Consider the following 19,760-nt stretch of genomic DNA (forward strand, 5'->3'; position numbering starts at 1 on the left):
TTTACGTGGGGTATTTTCCGTTCAGTTGAGTCGAGTCGAGTTCGGTAGCGGAGCTAGATGAAACATGTGGCTCGTGACCGGAGCGAAAGGGGGAATTCTCTCTTTGCCTCTCTGCTTCTCTTCTCTTCTTGCTCGGCCGACGGCCTTGAGAGGTCACTTTACCAGGACCGTTCGCTGAATACCTGGCGAAGAAAGGAACTGGAACGTGTAGAGAGAACTGGTATTCCGCTCGGGTATGATAATAACGTCCAGCTCGTAACGAGACTCGTCGTTTTCTCGTGAGAGCCGTGCATCGGCCTCGGTAATTCACGCTTGTCTCTACCTTATCATTCCTTTCGGACACGCGCTACCGATTTGACTTTTTTATCCATTTGACGTGGATTTTCCACGATCCTTCGCTTATCGCGCGTTCATTAATCGTCTTGTTACTTTCATTCTAAACTGCGTCATATCATTGACATTAATACGACGGGGAACATGAAGTGCGTCATCGGCTAGATAGGATAAGACGCACGCGGTGCGTCGTCAGCTAGATAGGATAAGACGCACGCGGTGCGTCGTCAGCTAGATAGGATAAGACGCAAGCGGTACGTCATGAGCTAGATAGGATAAGACGTAAACGGTGCGTCGTCAGCTAGATAGGATAAGACGCACGCGGTGCGTCGTCAGCTAGATAGGATAAGACGCACACGGTGTGTCATCAGCTGGATAGCACAAGACACACACGGTGCGTCATCACTGGTACACAAAATCGTAGAATGCATACACATCGACTACACGAGTGTCAACAGCACGGGACACACATGGTGCGTCCGCACTTGTATACAAATCGTAGGACACACATACGTTGTCCGCTACACAAGTGTCAGCAACACAGGACGCACACGGTGCGTCACCGTTGTCATTGACATGATAATTACATAGAATGAATATAACGCATAAAGTACGTCTTAGTACATGATAACGTAGGACGCACATGGTGCGTCATAATTATCTCTGACATTAATACGACAGGTCACATAAAGTGCGTTATCAGCGAGATAGCACAAGACGCACACGGTGCGTCACCATTATTATTGGCATAATAATTACATAGCATGAAAATAATGCACAAAGTGCGTCTTAACACATGTCGATAACACAGGACGCATATGGTACGTCATTACTAATACTGACATTAATACGACGGGTCACATAAAGTGTGTCATCAGCGAGACCATACAAGACGCACTCGGTGCGTCATTTTTATTATTAGGATAATAATTACATAGAATGAATAGAATACACAAAGTGCGTCTTAACACATGTCGATAACACAGGACGCACATGGTGCGTCATTACTAACACTGACATTAATAAAACGGGACACATAAAGTGTGTCATCAGCGAGACAGTACAAGACGCACACGGTGCGTCATTTTTATTATTAGCATAATAATTACATAGAATGAATATAACGCACAAAGTGCGTCTTCATACATGTCTATAACGCAGGACGCACATCGTGCGTCATTATTGTCTCTGACATTAATACAACAGGTAACATAAAGTGTGTCATTAGCGAGACAGTAGAAGACGCACACGGTGCGTCATCATTATTGTCAGCATAATAATTACATAGAACGAATAGAACGCAAAGTGCGTCTTCGTACATATAGATAACACAGGACGCACCTGGTGCGTCATTGATATCATCCATGTAAAAGGACTCACAAGGAGCGTCATCGTAACATGTACGACGTGTGTGGGACACAGACGAGACAAATCGGCAAAGTAACACCGCGAAGGTCGTTTTAAAGCGAACCATGACAAGAAGCGAGAAGGAACGAAACGTTTTCTACCGCGTCATCGTGTGCTTCGTCGATGCTCATCGTTTTGCATTGCGAATCAAGTTTCCAAGGACGTTGCAAGGCCGTTCGTTGTCAGAAAAAATAGCCGAACCTCCTTTTCCTTTCCTTGGTGGTCGGCTCCGTACACGTGATGTAGGTCGTCGGAAAAATAGGACGAAAGGAGATTGACGCATGTACGCTTCCGGCGAGACCGGAGCTGTTTAAACAATTTTTTATCTTTTTTTTTTTAGAAGCGTCGAATGAAAGCGATAGTGCGTGTAGCGGTTTCTGTGCCAGAATGATAAATCGCGCGATACTGTTAGCGGCTGTTTAGTCTATATATACTATGGAAACAAAACGCGCGATACACAAAACGTAAGTTACGTTTTGCAAGAAGATTCATCGATCAAAGGAAAACAAAGGAGTTTTGCAGAAGCGAGGTTGCGACCCTGAAGTCACTCGACCTTCGTTGTAAATTTTCGTACGCGAACATTACGCGGCACACTTCTTCGTAACGCGATTCCGAAGTAACTTTCGAAGTAGGGTCGTCGAGAGGAATGCAAATTACGCGGAAGATGAGAGCCGGTGGAACGAAGCATCGACGAAAGGTTAAGCGTGTGAAAAACCCACGCGCGCTGAATTCATTCATATCCTGAAGGTGTAAACGAAAAGAGCTCGTAGAGATCGAAGTTATGCCTGTCGATGAATCACTCGTTTAAATAGCCGTGAATTCCATCGCCACTGTTTGCACGTTGCTCACGTGTGACGCGCCTTTCGCGAGTGTTCGTGAATGCTTATTTTTGTCGTCGATCGCGAATCTTCTCTTCGATAAAAATTTATCGATCGCCTTTTCCGAACCGAGGTTATAAGAATCCGATACCCCAATTTTATTTATCGGTTTTCGAGGAGGGAAAGATAAAGCTATCTGTACGACGAATTCGAAAGATAATGAAAATTGCAAATCCGTCGTTGAACAACGCAAGGATTTCCAGCCAAGTTATAACGAATTTTCCGCCGTGTAAAAACGATGCTTTCTGGGTCGCTGACCTACATTACGAAATTAATTACAGCCTAATTGGAGGCATAGAATCAACGTAGGAAGTGTCTCGCGCTAAAAAGAACCGCGTTTAATCATCGTTCGTGGAACCGTTTGTTTATTCACGCACGAACAGCCGCTTTGTTAACCTTGTTGGCATCGATAAAAAGAAAACGATTTCACGTGGCCGTTTCCGTTTCCCGAGTACCGCTGGAAAACTTATCATCGGCCGACCAACGTGACCCGACGATCGATTCGGGATACGCAAATCAGGGCGAAAGGAAACGACCCCGTGATCCAACCACCGGAAATAAGAAGCTCGCTGGAATTGGATGGAATCGCAAAATGTTGAAAATATACACGCGGTGTCCCAAAAAAAAAAACCGCAGGAAAGCCTCTTACAACTGATGAGATAACTGAGCAATTTCTTTGCGAGCGTAGATATACTCAACAACCTAATATTGGAGGCATAAATATACACGAGCTTTCATTATTTGGGAATATAAATATACCTCGGTGTTAGTTATTTGGGGATAGAAATATATCTATTCATTCATTATTCGGAGGTATAAATATATGTTGCGTCTATTAATTGGTGGTGTAGATATATTTAATCACTCTTTATTGCATAGGTATATGTACTTGAGCATTATTTGTGAGCGTAGGTGTACTATTTGGAAGCGTAGCTGTACTTCAGCGTCCATCATTGTGTACCTAAGTGTTCGACATTTGGAAGCATGTATGTAACTAAGTATTTGCTATTTAGAAGCGTAGATGTACCACTTGAAAGCATAGCTGTACTTCAGCGTTGGTTATTAGGGGATATAAGCATATCTATTCATTCAGTATTCAGATGTATAAATATATGTAAGCGTCTATCAATTGGTGGTGTAGATATATTTAATCATTCTTTATTGCATAGACATATGTGAGCGTCCACTATTTGTGAGCGTAGGTGAACTACTTGGAAGCATAGCTGTACCTCAGCGTCCATCATTGTGTACCTAAGTGTTCGACATTTGGAAGCATGTATGTACCTAAGTATTTACTATTTAGAAGCGTAAATGTACCACTTAGAAGCATAGCTGTACCTCAGCGTTGGTTATTAAGGGATATAAACATATCTATTCATTCAATATTCAAATGTATAAATATATGTAAGCGTCTATTAATTGGTGGTGTAGATGTATTTAATCATTCTTTATTGCATAGATATATGTACTTGAGCGTCCACTATTTGTGAATGTAGATGTACCACTTGGAAGGTGTACCTCAGCGTCCATTATTATGTACCTATATGTTCGACATTTGGAATAATATATGTACCTAAGTATTTACTATTTAGAAGCGTAGATGTACCACTTGGAAGCATAGCTGTACCACAGCGTTGGTTATTAGGAGATATAAACATATCTATTCATTCATTATTCACATATATAAATATATGTAAGCGTCTATTAATTGGTGGTGTAGATGTATTTAATCATTCTTTATTGCATAGATATATGTACTTGAGCGTCCACTATTTGTGAATGTAGATGTACCACTTGGAAGGTGTACCTCAGCGTCCATTATTATGTACCTATATGTTCGACATTTGGAAGCACATATGTATCTAAGTATTTACTATTTAGAAGCGTAGATGTACCACTTGGAAGCATGCTGTACCTCAGCATCCACCATTATGTACGTCAGTGCTCAACATTTGGAATCATATATGTACTTAAGTATTCATTATTTGGATGCATAGATGTATCTAAGCGTTCACCATTTGGAAATGTAGATATGCTTAAGCATCTACTATTTGGAAGCGTAGATGTATCTAAGCCTCCATCACTTGGGAACGTAGATATACCTCAGCGCCCACCATTTGGAGTTATAGATTTGCATAAGCATCCTCTACTAGAAAGCGTAGATCTACCTAAGCGTCTACTATTTGGGAACGTAGACATACCTAAGCGTCCAGTATTTGGAAGCGTAGTGTTCCTAAGCGTCCACTATTTGGGAACGTAGACATACCTAAGCGTCCAGTATTTGGAAGCGTAGTGTTCCTAAGCGTCCACTTTTTGGAAGCGTAGGTGTACCTAAGCGTTCACTAGTTGGGAACGTAGATATACCTAAGCGTCCACTATTTGGAAGCGTAGGTGTACCTAAGCGTCCACTATTTGGAATCATAGGTATACCTAAGCGTTCACTATTTGGAAACGTAGGTGTACCCAAGCGTCCACCATTTGGAATCATAGCTATATCTAAGCGTCCACTATTTGGAAACGTAGGTGTACCCAAGCGTCCACCATTTGAAATCTTAGCTATACCTAAGCGTCCACTATTTGGAAGCGTAGATGTGCCCAAGCGTCCACCATTTGGAATCATAGCTATATCTAAGCGTCCACTATTTGGAAACGTAGGTGTACCCAAGCGTCCACCATTTGGAATCTTAGCTATACCTAAGCGTCCACTAATTGGAAGCGTAGATGTACCCAAGCGTCCACCATTTGAAATCTTAGCTATACCTAAGCGTCCACTAATTGGAAGCGTAGATGTGCCCAAGCATCCACCATTTAGAATCATAGCTCTAGCTCAGCATCCCCTATTTGAAAACGTAGATCTACCTATAGCATCCACCATTTGGGAACGTAGACATACCCAAGCGTCCACCACTTGAAACCATAGATATACCTAAGCATCCTCCATTTGAAAGCATAGATCTACCTATGCGTCCACCATTTGAGAACATAAATATACCCAAGCGCACCAATTGAAATCATAGATATACCTAAACACTCACTGTTTGAAAACACAAGTGTACCCAAATGCCCACTGTTTGAATCTGCATCTAGTCACCACTATTTGTAAACACAGATCACTTAAACATCTTCTAATCACCAGTATAAATACCCAAACATGTATTGTTTAGAAGCCCAGTATATTTACGTGTCCATTACTCGATGTATTCCTAAACATTTGATGTATTCCTAATTGCTATCGCATCTGTTCACTGTTAGAAAGCGAACCTAAACATTTGCTAATTGCCAGGGTATATCTAACCGACAATGTCCTTAAACTTTAGAGGCGTATGAACGTCTACTATATGTCTACCGTACACCTGTATAAATTACCTGTAGCATCGTAAAGTAGAAGTTATCTCGACTAATTTATACAAATATATGAGGCAAGAATGAACACATTAAGACGCGAAACACGAGATCCAGCGAATCAATCAGATCGTAGGCGTGAGAAATGACGGTAATGTTCCTGGGTCGTGCAGCAAGGCCGAGGACACGAGTTAGGGTAATTGGAAGGCGTCCAACTGCCTTAACGAAAAGATTCTTTTATTAAAGAGAAAACCTGAGCTTCGCGTCTGGCGATGCTCCAGAAATTATGAATCTCGGCAAAAGAAAGACAAACAACGAGCAACTAAATGATGCACGGAAGTGTTCTCGATGTCTCTGATTCTTTTTCTTTCGTTCGCGGCGGACGATGACTCGAGACTTTTAAGGCTTCGTTTTAATAGGACGAAAACCTTTGTGCCGGTTCTTCAACCCGGTCTCTTTTTCTCAACCTGTGCTTGTTCGGGTCACGAAGCCACCGGTCGCGTTTCTATCGGGAATATTCGAGTCAACGATTCTGGTTGACCTTTGACTTAGTCGAATCTCGATATTTCGATATCAGCTGTCACGTGCATAATTCTCTTTGATGTCGGTGCTCTTTATTATATGAGAACGTTGCGATAATTTTGTGGTGTAACGAAGTCTAAGAGATTTACTGCTTGTAAGTCAGAGGTTCAGAGGTTCACTTGTAGATCTTACATTTACCTAGGTTCTATATTTCTCTACGCTTCTCCAAAGATATGAACACCGTCTAAATCCTAAACTTTCTCAGACTCCACAGATCCTAGACATCTTTAGGTCCGAAGATCATTCTACATCTTAGGATCTCTCAAGATCTCAACCCACATCCTAAGTTCTGACCAAAACTCTGAACTCTGTACAGTTCCAAAGGTCCTTTGATATGTCCTGCAATCTCGCAAGATGCTGTGTAAAAGGGTCAAGTGAATTCTAGCAATGACAATGACCTCGATGGACGAAGTTATGTAATCGCTGATGGAAAGACGATCAAATCTTCGAGGAGCTGTTGACGTCAAACGGACGATGCTAAAGATTGCGATTGTAAATAACTGTACAATCGAGGTTGTTGGAACGGTGACATCGCGTCGGAAAGGTGTTTGTCGAACGAGATAGAAGTATTACAATATTCTAGAGTAATCTTGAACTGATTTTACGCTATCAATCGATGTTTGTCGATTCAAGATCATGAATCTTTCGACGCATGAGTCATCGTTGACGATATACTTGTTGATTCAGAATACTGAAAACTCGTATCTCGAATTGTTTAGGTCGAAAATGTAATTACGAGCACGTACAAAAGCAGGTGGGCGATTTGATAACACAGAAGTACGCAAAAGTCAGCTGAGAGTGGAAAGCTTTTGAAATTTTTCTTTGTGAGCGCCAAAAAAGTAAACGAGAAAAATACTGGAAATATTTCTGTGAATAGAACACGGCCTATCACGGAGGAGAATACTTCAATCTGTAAAATATGGAATAGAACGAAAGCCGCGAAAGCATCGAGGCGCATTATGAAAGACGGGGCGTTTTCTCCGCGGAAATATTTGTATTTGAAGACAATAATAACCGGTGCTCGAGCGCGAAACGTAATTTATGTAAAAATGGCAGACGATGCGGCGAAACGCGGAAACCGATCGACACACTTTTATACCATCGCCAGACGATTTACGATGGTTGGTGGGATACTTGAACCATCACGCAGCACGGTTTAAATGCGACGGTTCTATCGATCCGTGTGCGATCCGCGGAGGGAAAAAAATTTGTTCTTCTGTTTCCTTTGAAATGATCACCGCGTTCCCGTTCTTTGTGCTCGCATCACCGACCACTCTACTACCCCATTAACCTAAAAATATTGCACGAACCACCGGCAAACTCGAATAACTAATCTGACAAAGTGTAACGATGCAACCGCGTCACCACGTGCTACCGATACGACAATGTTGATAAATCGATCAACCCATTAATGGAGAATTTCCTTTTACAATTCGAATGAATAATGATTCTTCGTTCGAGGCAAGTGCCCGGTATTCGGGGCAGTCGACTTGGATTACAACCTCTCGTTATATTGCAATTTGATATTCTTCGATATCGAACTACCTAAGCGTCCTAAGCGTCTTGCGTGTACTGTAAGGACGCATCATGTGCGTCCTCACTATCTAATAAAACCTTTGACGAACCATGTGAGTCCTCACTATCTCACACAACCATCGACGCACCACGTGCGTCTTCGCTATCTAATAAAACCTTTGACGCACCATGTGCGTCTTCACTATCCAATAAAACCCTCGACGCACCGTGTGCGTCCTCACTATCTAATAAAACCTTTGATGCACCATGTGAGTCCTCACTATCTTACATATCTGTCGACGCACCACATGCGTCCTCACTATCTAATAAAACCTTTGACGCACAATGTGCGTCCTTACTATCTCTCACAACCGTCGACGCACCACATGCGTCCTCACTAACTAATAAAATCTTTGACGCACCATGTGCGTCCTTACTATCTCTCACAACCGTCGACGCACCACATGCGTCTTCACTTTCTACTAAAACCTTTGACGCACAATGTGCGTCCTCACTATCTTACATAACTGTCGACGCACCACATGCGTCCTCACTAACTAATAAAACCTTTGACGCACCATGTGCGTCCTCACTATCTAACAAAACCGTCGACGCACCATATGCGTCCTCACAATCTAATAAAAGTGATGACGCATCAGCTGCGTCTACCTTGGCTATTCCATAAAAATGCTTGAGTTAATTGTGTACTTATTGCTCGTATATTTTTCTATTGAATTTCTTGGGAAGTCGTTAAGGAGTAAACTGCACCAAATGGACGTCTGTGTAATCTTCGTTTTGTATCCTGATTCTCTCTATAAATAAATTCTCTCCGACTGTTCGTTTCGATCTTCGATTCGTGACGTCACGTACGTCATCGAACGATATTTTCGTGCAGGAATGCGAAGCATGACTTTATTATTAACGATTGAATCGTTTCGCACAATAATACATAACACGTGTTCGCTGTATTAAAAATTATGCGTAAATATTTTTCTTGAATTGTTCGAAAATATTTTAAGCGATAGGTTTGTTTTGAAAAAGAAAAAAGATTTCGAGCACGCGAAACTGTATGAAATTGCTCGTAGTGCAATTATTGCTGAAATGGTTGAAGAATACATGAAACATCTATTTCTTTCGCTGCAAATAAACGTTTACACAGTCCACGTATCTGGCACATTAAACGACATAAGCACGAAGATAAAAAAGATGCGAACGATCGATTCAAATTGCTTTTACACAGTCTGCTTTCAGTTTTTTTTTTTAACACGATTGCTAGTCGCTTTCGCTATTACGCAGATAAATCATGCGTTTCACACTGGAAATGACACATTAAACTATAGGTACGTTGTTTACAAGTAGAAACAGTGATTCAGAACGCGATAAGTTTGACTTTCCGTGATTTCACTCCAATGGTGAGTTATTGCCTCGATCAACGATACAAATCAACGTGTTCCAAGTAAAATATTCAGTTTCTAATATTTATATATTCTAACCTTTCATAATACCGCTGTCTTGTGTAATTGGAAAACCCGATTTTGTAACATCAATTACATTGCAAAGCGCGCGCGATGTGTCATCAATTTTGAAGGGTAAGACGCACTGGCTGCGTCAATGATTTTGAATAGGACGTACTGGGTCGGTAGTCGAAAGCGTCAAGGATCGTAAACATCTACGTAAAATTCTAATTTTAAAGTCCTTATATTTTGAATATTATAGAAGCTCTGCACCAAAAGGGAAATAAATGAAGTTGAATTAAACTCGCTTTCACGGAAACGAAAACAACTGTGTTTTGGTGCTACGCGTTCGCAGTCGCTGACGCAGTGCCGCGTCTTTCCGCAACCTGTAATGTTTTATTTTAGGAACAAGTAACTCCTTTCGTTTACACCATTGATTTGATGCGTCTATACCAGTTAACAAATTTTAAAACGTTCGGTACCGCAGTAAAAGAAAACAATTTTTTCAGAAATTAATTATTACAGCATAATAATATTTATATTTATGCTTCCCGGTTTACCATGAAAGCCTAGTTTCGTGTAAAATTGAGCACGCCGGTCGAGAGTTTCAACTTCGGTTGTACAGGAAGGAATTACCGACCATGGAAGTGTGAACTCCCTAGAATTAATTTTGGCTAGTCAGCCAACTTCCGAGCGCCACCTGTACTGTTATTTTACACCGTTTCCCCGCCCTTAATTTATTTACGAAGCGCCTTTTGGCCACTTTTCAATTACCAATTGTCGAGATCACGTTCGACCAATCGCGTTCCACCATCGCCGGAAGCACCTCTCTACAAACCGCAGCATTCTCGAATCTAATTTTTATCACGGTAATAGGCTCGAGACTCGCGTACCTTGAACGTCCGACCTCTCCAATTGTGCGTTCCCGCCCAAAATATAAATTTAGAACTCGAGCACCAACATTAAGACTTTGTTAACACTCGCATAAGTTTTCATTTACACTCGTAAATTTTTCGTTTATATATTAAGTTTCACAGATTGTCTCACCCCTACAGCCACGGCCATATAGCGAGACTCCACGGTAATTGTTTCTGATCGATGGAACTCGAACCCTGACGGACATGTGTCGTACGCCTATACGTGCAAAGACTGCAAGTAAGCGAGGAAATAAGTTGGGAAGAAGCGATGTTGACATTACTGACTGATCACCGTTCGACTACGTTCTGTGCACGTATAATGTTTCACAACATAGCGCCGCGATATGCGTCAAGCATCAACACGAGCATTTACGGTTCGAAAATAGACGCGCGACTTTTTAACGGCCAATTGTAAACGCAAACCACTCGGAAAGTTTCAGCTTCCGAGGACGCGTTACATGAAACATAACCCTTCTGAATCGCAGGTGTCCGCGATTTATTTATGTAACGAGCGTGCATGCAAATAAAATGTCTTTAGCTCTAAGTCGATTATGTAAAAGTTTAATGCAGAGATAATTCGCATAATTTCGATAAGGTGGATAAATTTAACAAATGAATGACACGTGTCAGTCAATCTGTGATTTCAATTTGACAACATCACGCATGCGCAAGTGCTATCAATCATAAGTATTTAGCATCGAGATCGTAATGCTTCGGTGGATTAAACAACACCGTAATAAATCAAAACTGTGATACAGTGTATGCTCTAATTGAATTCTAAATACATATGAACGATCACGATATAAACTTGTATTATAAGAAAATAGATGAACAGAAAGATGTACAGCGTAAATATTTTGAAACGAATTCATTGTATTATGGCGGAATGGCGCATGCGCAGTAGTTATTCGCAAGAAGCATTTGACAATGAATGAATTAAATACATCGAAGAATATAGAATCCTTGTACCAAAGTTGTTGTACACTGTATGTTGCAATTGAATTCCAAGTATATAGATGTATACGATTTAAAAAGAAATAACTATTTTTTCGCAAATAATTAATCATACGTAGATTGTGCCGCGCATGCGCATGTGTCATTTGTCAAAAATATTTAATATCGAAAGTATTAAATACAAAATTCGTGAACCTACACCTACTAAAGATATTAAAATAAATGTTATATAAATTGTAAATAAAAAAAAAGAGCAAAATATTTGTTATAAATTGAAAAAAAAAAAAGAAAAAATTGAATTCCTCCGAACAATCGTTACGGAGATATAAGTGCATCCAGACAGAACGTTCAACTAACCGTAGATAATGTGCTAAGGTCCCATGCGCTCTTGGCCTGCTTTTGATAGCCCTTCTTGTTCCTTTTACCGGGTCTGCGCAGACTGGAGAACCATCCTGCGGCTATGGCGATGGCGCTCACGTCGCGACGGTTATCCGTCTGAACGTTGCTACCGTGAACTTCATCGAGAGCGTCCACTGACCTGCCGGTGAAAATCATCATTGGCGCCAATTGCGTCGCCGAACTCCAGAAACCAGTGGAAGAATTCGTTACACGCTTAACTTCCTTCTTTCGATATCTGCACCGCAGATACACCTTCAGGAGCAGCCTAACCACACTTTAAGACGCCACGCGTTACACGCTGTAGCGATAAAATGCATCAGTTCCGAGGATGACATTGACGTTCAATTCTTTCGCGAACGATCACTCGCGTCACGAATAACCGAAGCTCTTTGTCGGATAAAACTATCAACGCTCAAGATCGAAGATCCCACCGGTTCAACGACCTCGAACCAGAAAAGCGAGAATCCTTCGATCCACGATCGATATATTAAATCACTGATCGATATCGAACAATACGTAACAAGTAAAAAAACTATGATAACAGTTGATTCTTTCCATGCAGATGACTGTCGGTAACACTTTGCTTATCAGTCCCGAACGAAACTTTTCTTTATTTAACACTGATAAAATTTTGTTGTAAACAACAGTCAACAACGATCACACGACGGGCGAGGTTGCGAATAACCGGCACGAGTATTCGTTAAAAATAACGATTAAACTACGAGCACGTTCTATACGAAAAATAAACAGAATCGTACAATTTGGCCGGATCGGTTGACGAGAGAGTTTTGTAACGATCCACCCCGCGCGACGGCCGACGTGCGACTCACGAACTTGGAGTAAACGGTCGCGTTGGAAACGCGCTGGCGCCTCGCGGTGGACATACCGCGAACTTAGCCACGCGTGTGCGAATATAAGCCGATTTTCACAACTGGGACACTCTATAATGACAGCGGCAAATCTTTTTCTGCTCACGTGCCAAAAAATGACAAATAAGTATATAATAACTAATGACGCAATAACGAAATAATAATGATGACAAAACAGCAACAAAGTGTTAAATTCGAGTGTCCAAATTTAATCATCGAATCTTGGAAACGGAGTCGCGAGTTAATAAATCGATAAAGAACTTGTTGCTGCTGAATATACAATTTTAAGAAACTAGGCTCCGCGTACATGAGCTATTCAAACTGTGTCATGTATCGAATCGTAGATTTCGCATGAAAAGACTAAAGAAATTATTTACTGCTAAAAGCACCGAGATACAGAAATCTATGCACACAAAGATCTAGAAATTTATGATCGTACTTCTCGGTATAACGCACGTTCACGTGTTACGTTTTTATAATACAGATCATTGAAATTTTTGCGGTAATATCGTGAATACGCCCTTTCGTTCAGTTCGCAAAAAAGGGGAAGGCATTTCTTATTTAAAATGCGTTTTTTTCCTCTCTGTGCCGTGGAAATGAAGCATGAAACTGCTTCACGTTTGCGCTGGCTCTCATACGAGGTCAAACTGATCCTACTCGTGACTTTTTACGGGCGAAGTGCATACGGATTCACAAAGTACGAATATCCGCACGAGAAGCTTTAAATTGCGCCGTGAAATTTTTTGCCCGGCCAGTTCGAACAAACAATTTCAGTAATTTTATTTCGAAACTCTGCGACACGTTTAATACACCCACGAAATGGGAGGTAGCCTCGTTTTGGAGCCCAAGGAAAAATCAATATCTGGAAAATAGTAGAAATTTCCCGCAGCACGATCATTTTTTACACGCAATTATAACTTCTTTGCAACGCGAAACTTTTCTAACCGGATTTTATTTTTCAGAGTGATCGGTTAAAATTGCAGGTTGTCTTTACAGGATTGTACACATCGCTATGGGCAAGTGGGCACTTCGTGGCGCATACTTGGCGAGGATCGTGAAGAGAATGTTTCCGAGAACGGAGCACGCTGAAATTTCGCCGACTGCTTATCAATTGCTGTCGGTCGAGTGTCGGCTAAGGGCGTTGACAGAACCCACCGTTCAACGTGGACAGCGTTTTTTACCTTTTCGAGACTTCTTCAAATACAGGTGCTGCGTCGTGTAACATACAATACACTATACGCTCTCTATTAGAAAACTCCGTTCAATTTATTTTTGTTGCACGATACTTTTGCAAATTTTCGTTCTGATCTGTTATTAACACTAAACCGGCATATAATGTGTACTTAATTTGAAATTAAAAATGAAGTTAAGAAATGGACGAACAAAGGACAGAACATAAATTAGTACACACATTTATTCTTTATCTTGATGAGAATCAATTCTGATTTCAAGAAATGTAAATAGGGAAATGAGTACTTAATTTGAAATTAAAAATGAAGTTAAAAAATAGATAAACAAACGAAGAAACATAAATTAGTACACGGATTTATTCTTCATCTTAATGAAAATCAATTTTGATTTCAAGAAATGTATTTTAATAAAATGTGTTCTTTATAATAAGAAGCTTGTAGAGTCATTTTAAATAAACGAATAAGGACTAGAAAGTATACATGTAAGTTATATCGATATCCTCACCCCCTTAACATTTTTAACTACCCTGCAAAAGGGTGTACAGTCTTCCTGTCGTTCACCTTTGCAACCCTTACCTTCGCGTTTCAACAATGTTTCTTGCCTTTTGCTCGACAGAGTTCGTTCGCTCACGTGTTTCATTTTAAAACATTCACTCATTATACAGAGTTATACAGGTTGTCTCACAATTAGTAGGTCCCTGAAATGGGGGGTAGCTGACGTGATTCTGAATGAGATTTCCCTTTGCAAAAATTGAGGGTGAAGCTTCGTTTCTGAATTATTAAGGAAAAACACGGACCAATCAGGGCGCGAGACGCGCGCGCAGACGCGAGAGCGACAGCTTCGAGCGCATTGGCTGAGCCGCGTAATCCTAGCGCTCTGATTGGTCCGTGAATCTGTACTACTTGTGAGACGCTCTGTACATCTTATACTTTTGTTGTATATATTAATAAATGCATGTTCTCGTATTAATAAATGCCCACACTATTAAATTTCTATATGCATCCTTGAACACCTAGATATATCTACTTGCCAACATCCTAAAATCTCCACGCCATAGAATTCGAATAAACTTAAATCTCAGACAGTCTAAATCTCTATACTCATATATTCTATAACATCAATCAAATACCTAGTCTAAATGCACATTTAGCAGACTGAGAGAAATAGCTTATAAATAATTTCTGGTTCGATCTCTCGGTTCAAAGGTCAACGAATGTTCGTAAACCGCGTATAAATTGTTGAATACGCGTGGATGCCGTTTATTAATTGGTCCACTGCAACGAACACCGTTGAATTTCGTATCTTTGCAACATTTAGGAATTAAACAGTTGGCCGATTAATCACGGTAAATTTGTGGGGAAATTGAATGGGAATAATAACCTAAATCTCTCTGTCCCTTTCGTGAATAACGACGCTACGCTCGGCTAATTCGGTTTATAAATATCGGGAATCGAGCGACTCGCAGATCGCCGAATCTTCCGGGTGGACAAGAATTTCTTGCGATTAAATGTTTCCGTATCGACCGATAAATTGGTGTCATCGATCATTTTGTCGATAGTTTTCCTTGAAATATTCGTTAATTTCGGTTACCTGCAGGTTTAAGAAAGCAACATTTCGGAGATAATATATTTCCGATTTCTACGAATTAACGAGTTAAGCTTGAATGGCGCCGCTGCACCTGCTACAGCTGCAAGATGAACAAGATTGGTCATGTGCACGCATACAAGCGATTATCGTATCTCGCGATTACGCAGATGCGTTCTTCGACAAAGTTACTTTATTCACTACTGATAAATACCCATCGAATACATACTTTTCATTTTTTAATACGAACCATTTAACTGTACTACCGTATAACACGTTCTGTTACTTCGTACAATAATATCGAACCACGAATAATATCGATAATCTCGTATAATGTAGGTAATTTTGTTTGATTTCCGAGTAATATAGCCAAAATTGGTTAAAAGGTTAATTTTGTCGTATCGGTAAAATTTTCACCTTGCATAAAATGCAACGACGATCGTACGATGTACAAGTACGAACAGATGACTCATGTTGTCCATTAACATCGCTACGAAATAGATCTACCGGTTATTGCATTGATACGTCAGCTTCCTCAATGGGTGCTTGTCACTGTCATTCAACCACTTATTAGTTTTTCAACCGTGGTGGGAGGAAACATTCGACGAAGAAAAGGAACGCTTCCTTTCTCGAAACGAAATATTCGAAAGGATGATAATGCATCGATTGTTCCATCGGGGGTAATGGAACCGAGTTAATAAGCGCTAACACGCGAGGCAAGATCGAAGAAAATCGAAAGTCCGGGGAAAGTTTTTGAAACTCACGCACGCGGAGAAAATATCAAGAAGGAAACGAAATGATTCGAAGCTTAGTAAAGTATACTTTTCCAATAGTAGTAAAATTATAGCAATGGCTTCGAGGCACACTGACACGGTTCTCGTTACTTAGTTTTCACGGTCCCTGTGAAAATCTCGTGTGGGAAACTTTCTACGTTTCGAATTAATATATCGTGGACATTGATGGATGACTTCGGAGTTTTGTACATTTTTTAATTTATAGTTTTCGTGTTTTTAATTATTATAAATTTCTTCTATTCCTCGGATTCACGTTAATAAATTTCAATCTGGATGCAAACTTCAACCTCGTGTTATAACCTTCAAACTGGATACGAACTTCAACCTCAAGTTTCAACCTTCAGCCTGACTACGAACTTCAATCTCAAATGTCAATCTTCAACTTGAATATGAACTTCAATCTCAAATTTCAATGTTCAACCTGAATATAAACTTCAACCTCCAGTTTCAACCTTCAACCTGAATATAAACTTCAACCTCCAGTTTCAACCTTCAACCTGAATATAAACTTCAATTTCAAATTTCAATCTTCAACCTGAATATAAACTTCAACCTCCAGTTTCAACCTTCAGCTTGAATATGAACTTCAACCTCCAATTTCAACCTTCAACCTGAATATAAACTTCAATCTCAAATTTCAATCTTCAACCTGAATATAAACTTCAACCTCCAGTTTCAACCTTCAGCTTGAATATGAACTTCAACCTCCAGTTTCAACCTTCAACTTGAATATAAACTTCAACCTCAAGTTTCAACCTTCAAACTGAATATAAACTTCAACCTCCAGTTTCAACCTTCAACTTGAATATAAACTTCAACCTCAAGTTTCAACCTTCAAACTGAATATAAACTTCAACCTCCAGTTTCAACCTTCAACTTGAATATGAACTTCAACCTCAAGTTTCAACCTTCAAACTGAATATAAACTTCAACCTCCAGTTTCAACCTTCAACTTGAATATGAACTTCAACCTCAAGTTTCAACCTTCAACCTGAATATAAACTTCAACCTCCAGTTTCGACCTTCAACCTGAATATAAACTTCAACCTCCAGTTTCAACCTTCAACTTGAATATAAACTTCAACCTCCAGTTTCAACTTTCAACTTGAATATAAACTTCAACCTCCAGTTTCAACCTTCAACCTGAATATAAACTTCCATCTCAAATTTCAACCACCAACCTGAATACGAACTTCAATCTCAAATTTCAATTTTCAACCTGAATACGAACTTCAGTCTCAAATTTCAATCTTCAACCTGAATACGAGCTTCAATATAAGCCCGCCAAATCCCATATTCCTTATCCCTAAATTCTCTAATAAAAAAATCCGTATAAATCATCAAGTCTGTTGCACGGTACCGAAGATTTGATCTAGACTGTACGCGACATTGAAACTACGTAGTCGATATCGGAAGAGCGCGAGATCGTAAACAAGTTTATCAAAATGAAATTCACCTTACGAGCACTTGGTCCGCCACAAAACAGCCAGATAACACGGCACGGGTAGCACGAGTTCATCCTCTGGCGTTTCGACGACAGGTTGACGTCATGGATGTCGAGGGTCAGGACCCACGTGGACCAGACGACAGAGCGTTAAATCGATTAAATCCATTTAAGAAGAACGACGCCCGCGAGAATCCCCAGGGAAATTCGCTGCACGAGTTTACCGGCCACAACAACTGTCTCTTCGTCTCGTCTCTTTCTTCGATCACTCGATCCGATCGACTACCGCCGGCTAATAAGACGGTTGCAAATAGAACACGCTCGAAAGAGCTACGGTATCAATTTTCAACGTACATTCCGTTCGGTACCGAAATCGATGCCAGACGCGATACGACTCGCACTTCCAGACTGTTTGTTGATTGCTGCAACCTTGTTGCGGTTACAACAGAACCCGTACATTATCGAGAGTCAACGATACTTCGATTCACGAGTAATTGCATTAAGATGAAACCTATGAACCGTCAATGGTAGTCGATAACGGTACACGTGCACGATTGGCAAAATCATTGTCACGGGTCTCCTCTTCTTCGCTGGCGTTCATACTTTTCTACAGTTTTTAATACTGTGCGTCTGTTAATTTCCTGGTATGCGCTTTCTTATAGATACCATGAACGACGTACGGTACTTGGATATTTTTATGGCTGTGATATACGACGGTATACGTCATCTTCCGCAAATATTTGTTTGAATTACGTTCGTGTCCCATCGTAATTTTGAACAACTGTCAAAAACTCGACGTTTCTACGTTGAAATCACCGTCGGTATTTATTAAAATCCTTGTCCATCAACTTTTTAATTGGGGCGGTTCAAATTAATTACTCGGAGAGACTATTGATCCTCGCTACTATCCTGATGACAGAAACTTTTCAGTATCGTGCTTTTAACAATGTTTACACACAGTTTTCGAAATTACGGTTATTCACGATACAAGTGGTTTAATATAAATCACGTGTTAGTAACCTCGTTTTATCTGTTTAATAAAGTGGCGCGACTATCACGCGACTACCACTATGATCTTCCAAAACATGATCAAGGTTGTCTCGAAGCTTGCCATCGTGGATAATCGCGGATATTCGCCATTTTATATCTATCAGAAATTCGTTGTTTTTTTTTTAAAAACTAAATTATTCAGCGTATATTTATGTTGAAGATTTAATATGAGTTATAATAAGATTTAATATTAACTGGTTTTTAATACTAGAAATGTTAAATGTATTTGTTATCGTATTTAGTAGGACTAATATAATAATTGCTATCCTTTAAAATTGTTAGAATTATGGGTTTAATAACATTCACTTTTGTATGCACTAAACTATTTCTTTATTATACAGGGTGTTTCATAAGTAGTGTAAGTCCTTGAAATGGGAGGTAGTTGACGTGATTCTGAATAAAATTTCCCTTTGCAAAAATGGGATTTGAAGCTTCGTTTTTGAGTTATTAAGGAAAAACACGGACCAATCAGAGCGCGAGGTTTAGTGCGTAGGCGCGAGAGCGACAGCTTCGTGTCAGCGAAACGAAGATCGCGCTCTGATTGGTTCGTGTTTATCCTTAATAATTCAGAAACGAAAACGACATTTTTGCAAAGGGAAATCTCATTCAGAATCATGTTACCTTCATATCAGAGACCTACACTAATTATGAGAAACCCTGTATAAAAGTAAAATCCACGCAACACACATCAAGTTAGAGAAGGAAGAGACGAAAGACGGGGACTCAATTTACGCGCCAAACTTCGCGTACCATACACACAAACTGCCAAGCGTTGATCTCAACAAAAAGTCTCAATAAAAAATCTCAATAAAAATTGCCGTTATACTTCGATGACAGTGAAAACGTTAATTTGCAAGCCTAAAAAAGTTGTGACGTATGCACGAGTAAGCAGAACCCTATCTCTTACCACGGAAATGTCTTATCGTAAAGACATCCTGGAATTTTTGTGAGGGCAGATACGCACGGCCGACTACTAAAAATAGGTCTAAATCGTACAAATTCTGAGGTAGTTAATCATCGCGGACTATAATATTATATGAAACGGTC

At 40.2% G+C, this 19,760-nt stretch overlaps 1 protein-coding gene across 6 annotated transcripts in view; it reads right to left on the bottom strand.

Moving 5' to 3' along the window:
- Nucleotides 1-19,760, bottom strand: part of step (cytohesin steppke) — a 61,196-nt gene that overhangs the window by 37,256 nt on the left and 4,180 nt on the right. Inside the window, exon 3 of one of the 6 annotated variants that reach the window (XM_076529494.1) lies at nt 17,676-18,572. The exons of 3 other annotated variants lie outside the window; for them this stretch is intronic. In XM_076529494.1, the coding sequence (XP_076385609.1) occupies nt 17,676-17,738 (63 nt within the window). In that variant the 5' untranslated portion in view covers nt 17,739-18,572. Of the gene's footprint in view, nt 1-11,739; nt 12,619-17,675; nt 18,573-19,760 lie in introns of those variants that run through there. 2 more of the 6 variants (XM_076529497.1, XM_012290734.2) reach the window with 2 other exon arrangements.

The sequence above is a fragment of the Megachile rotundata genome, chromosome 3 (assembly GCF_050947335.1).
Source record: "Megachile rotundata isolate GNS110a chromosome 3, iyMegRotu1, whole genome shotgun sequence".
Classification (NCBI taxonomy): domain Eukaryota; kingdom Metazoa; phylum Arthropoda; class Insecta; order Hymenoptera; family Megachilidae; genus Megachile; species Megachile rotundata.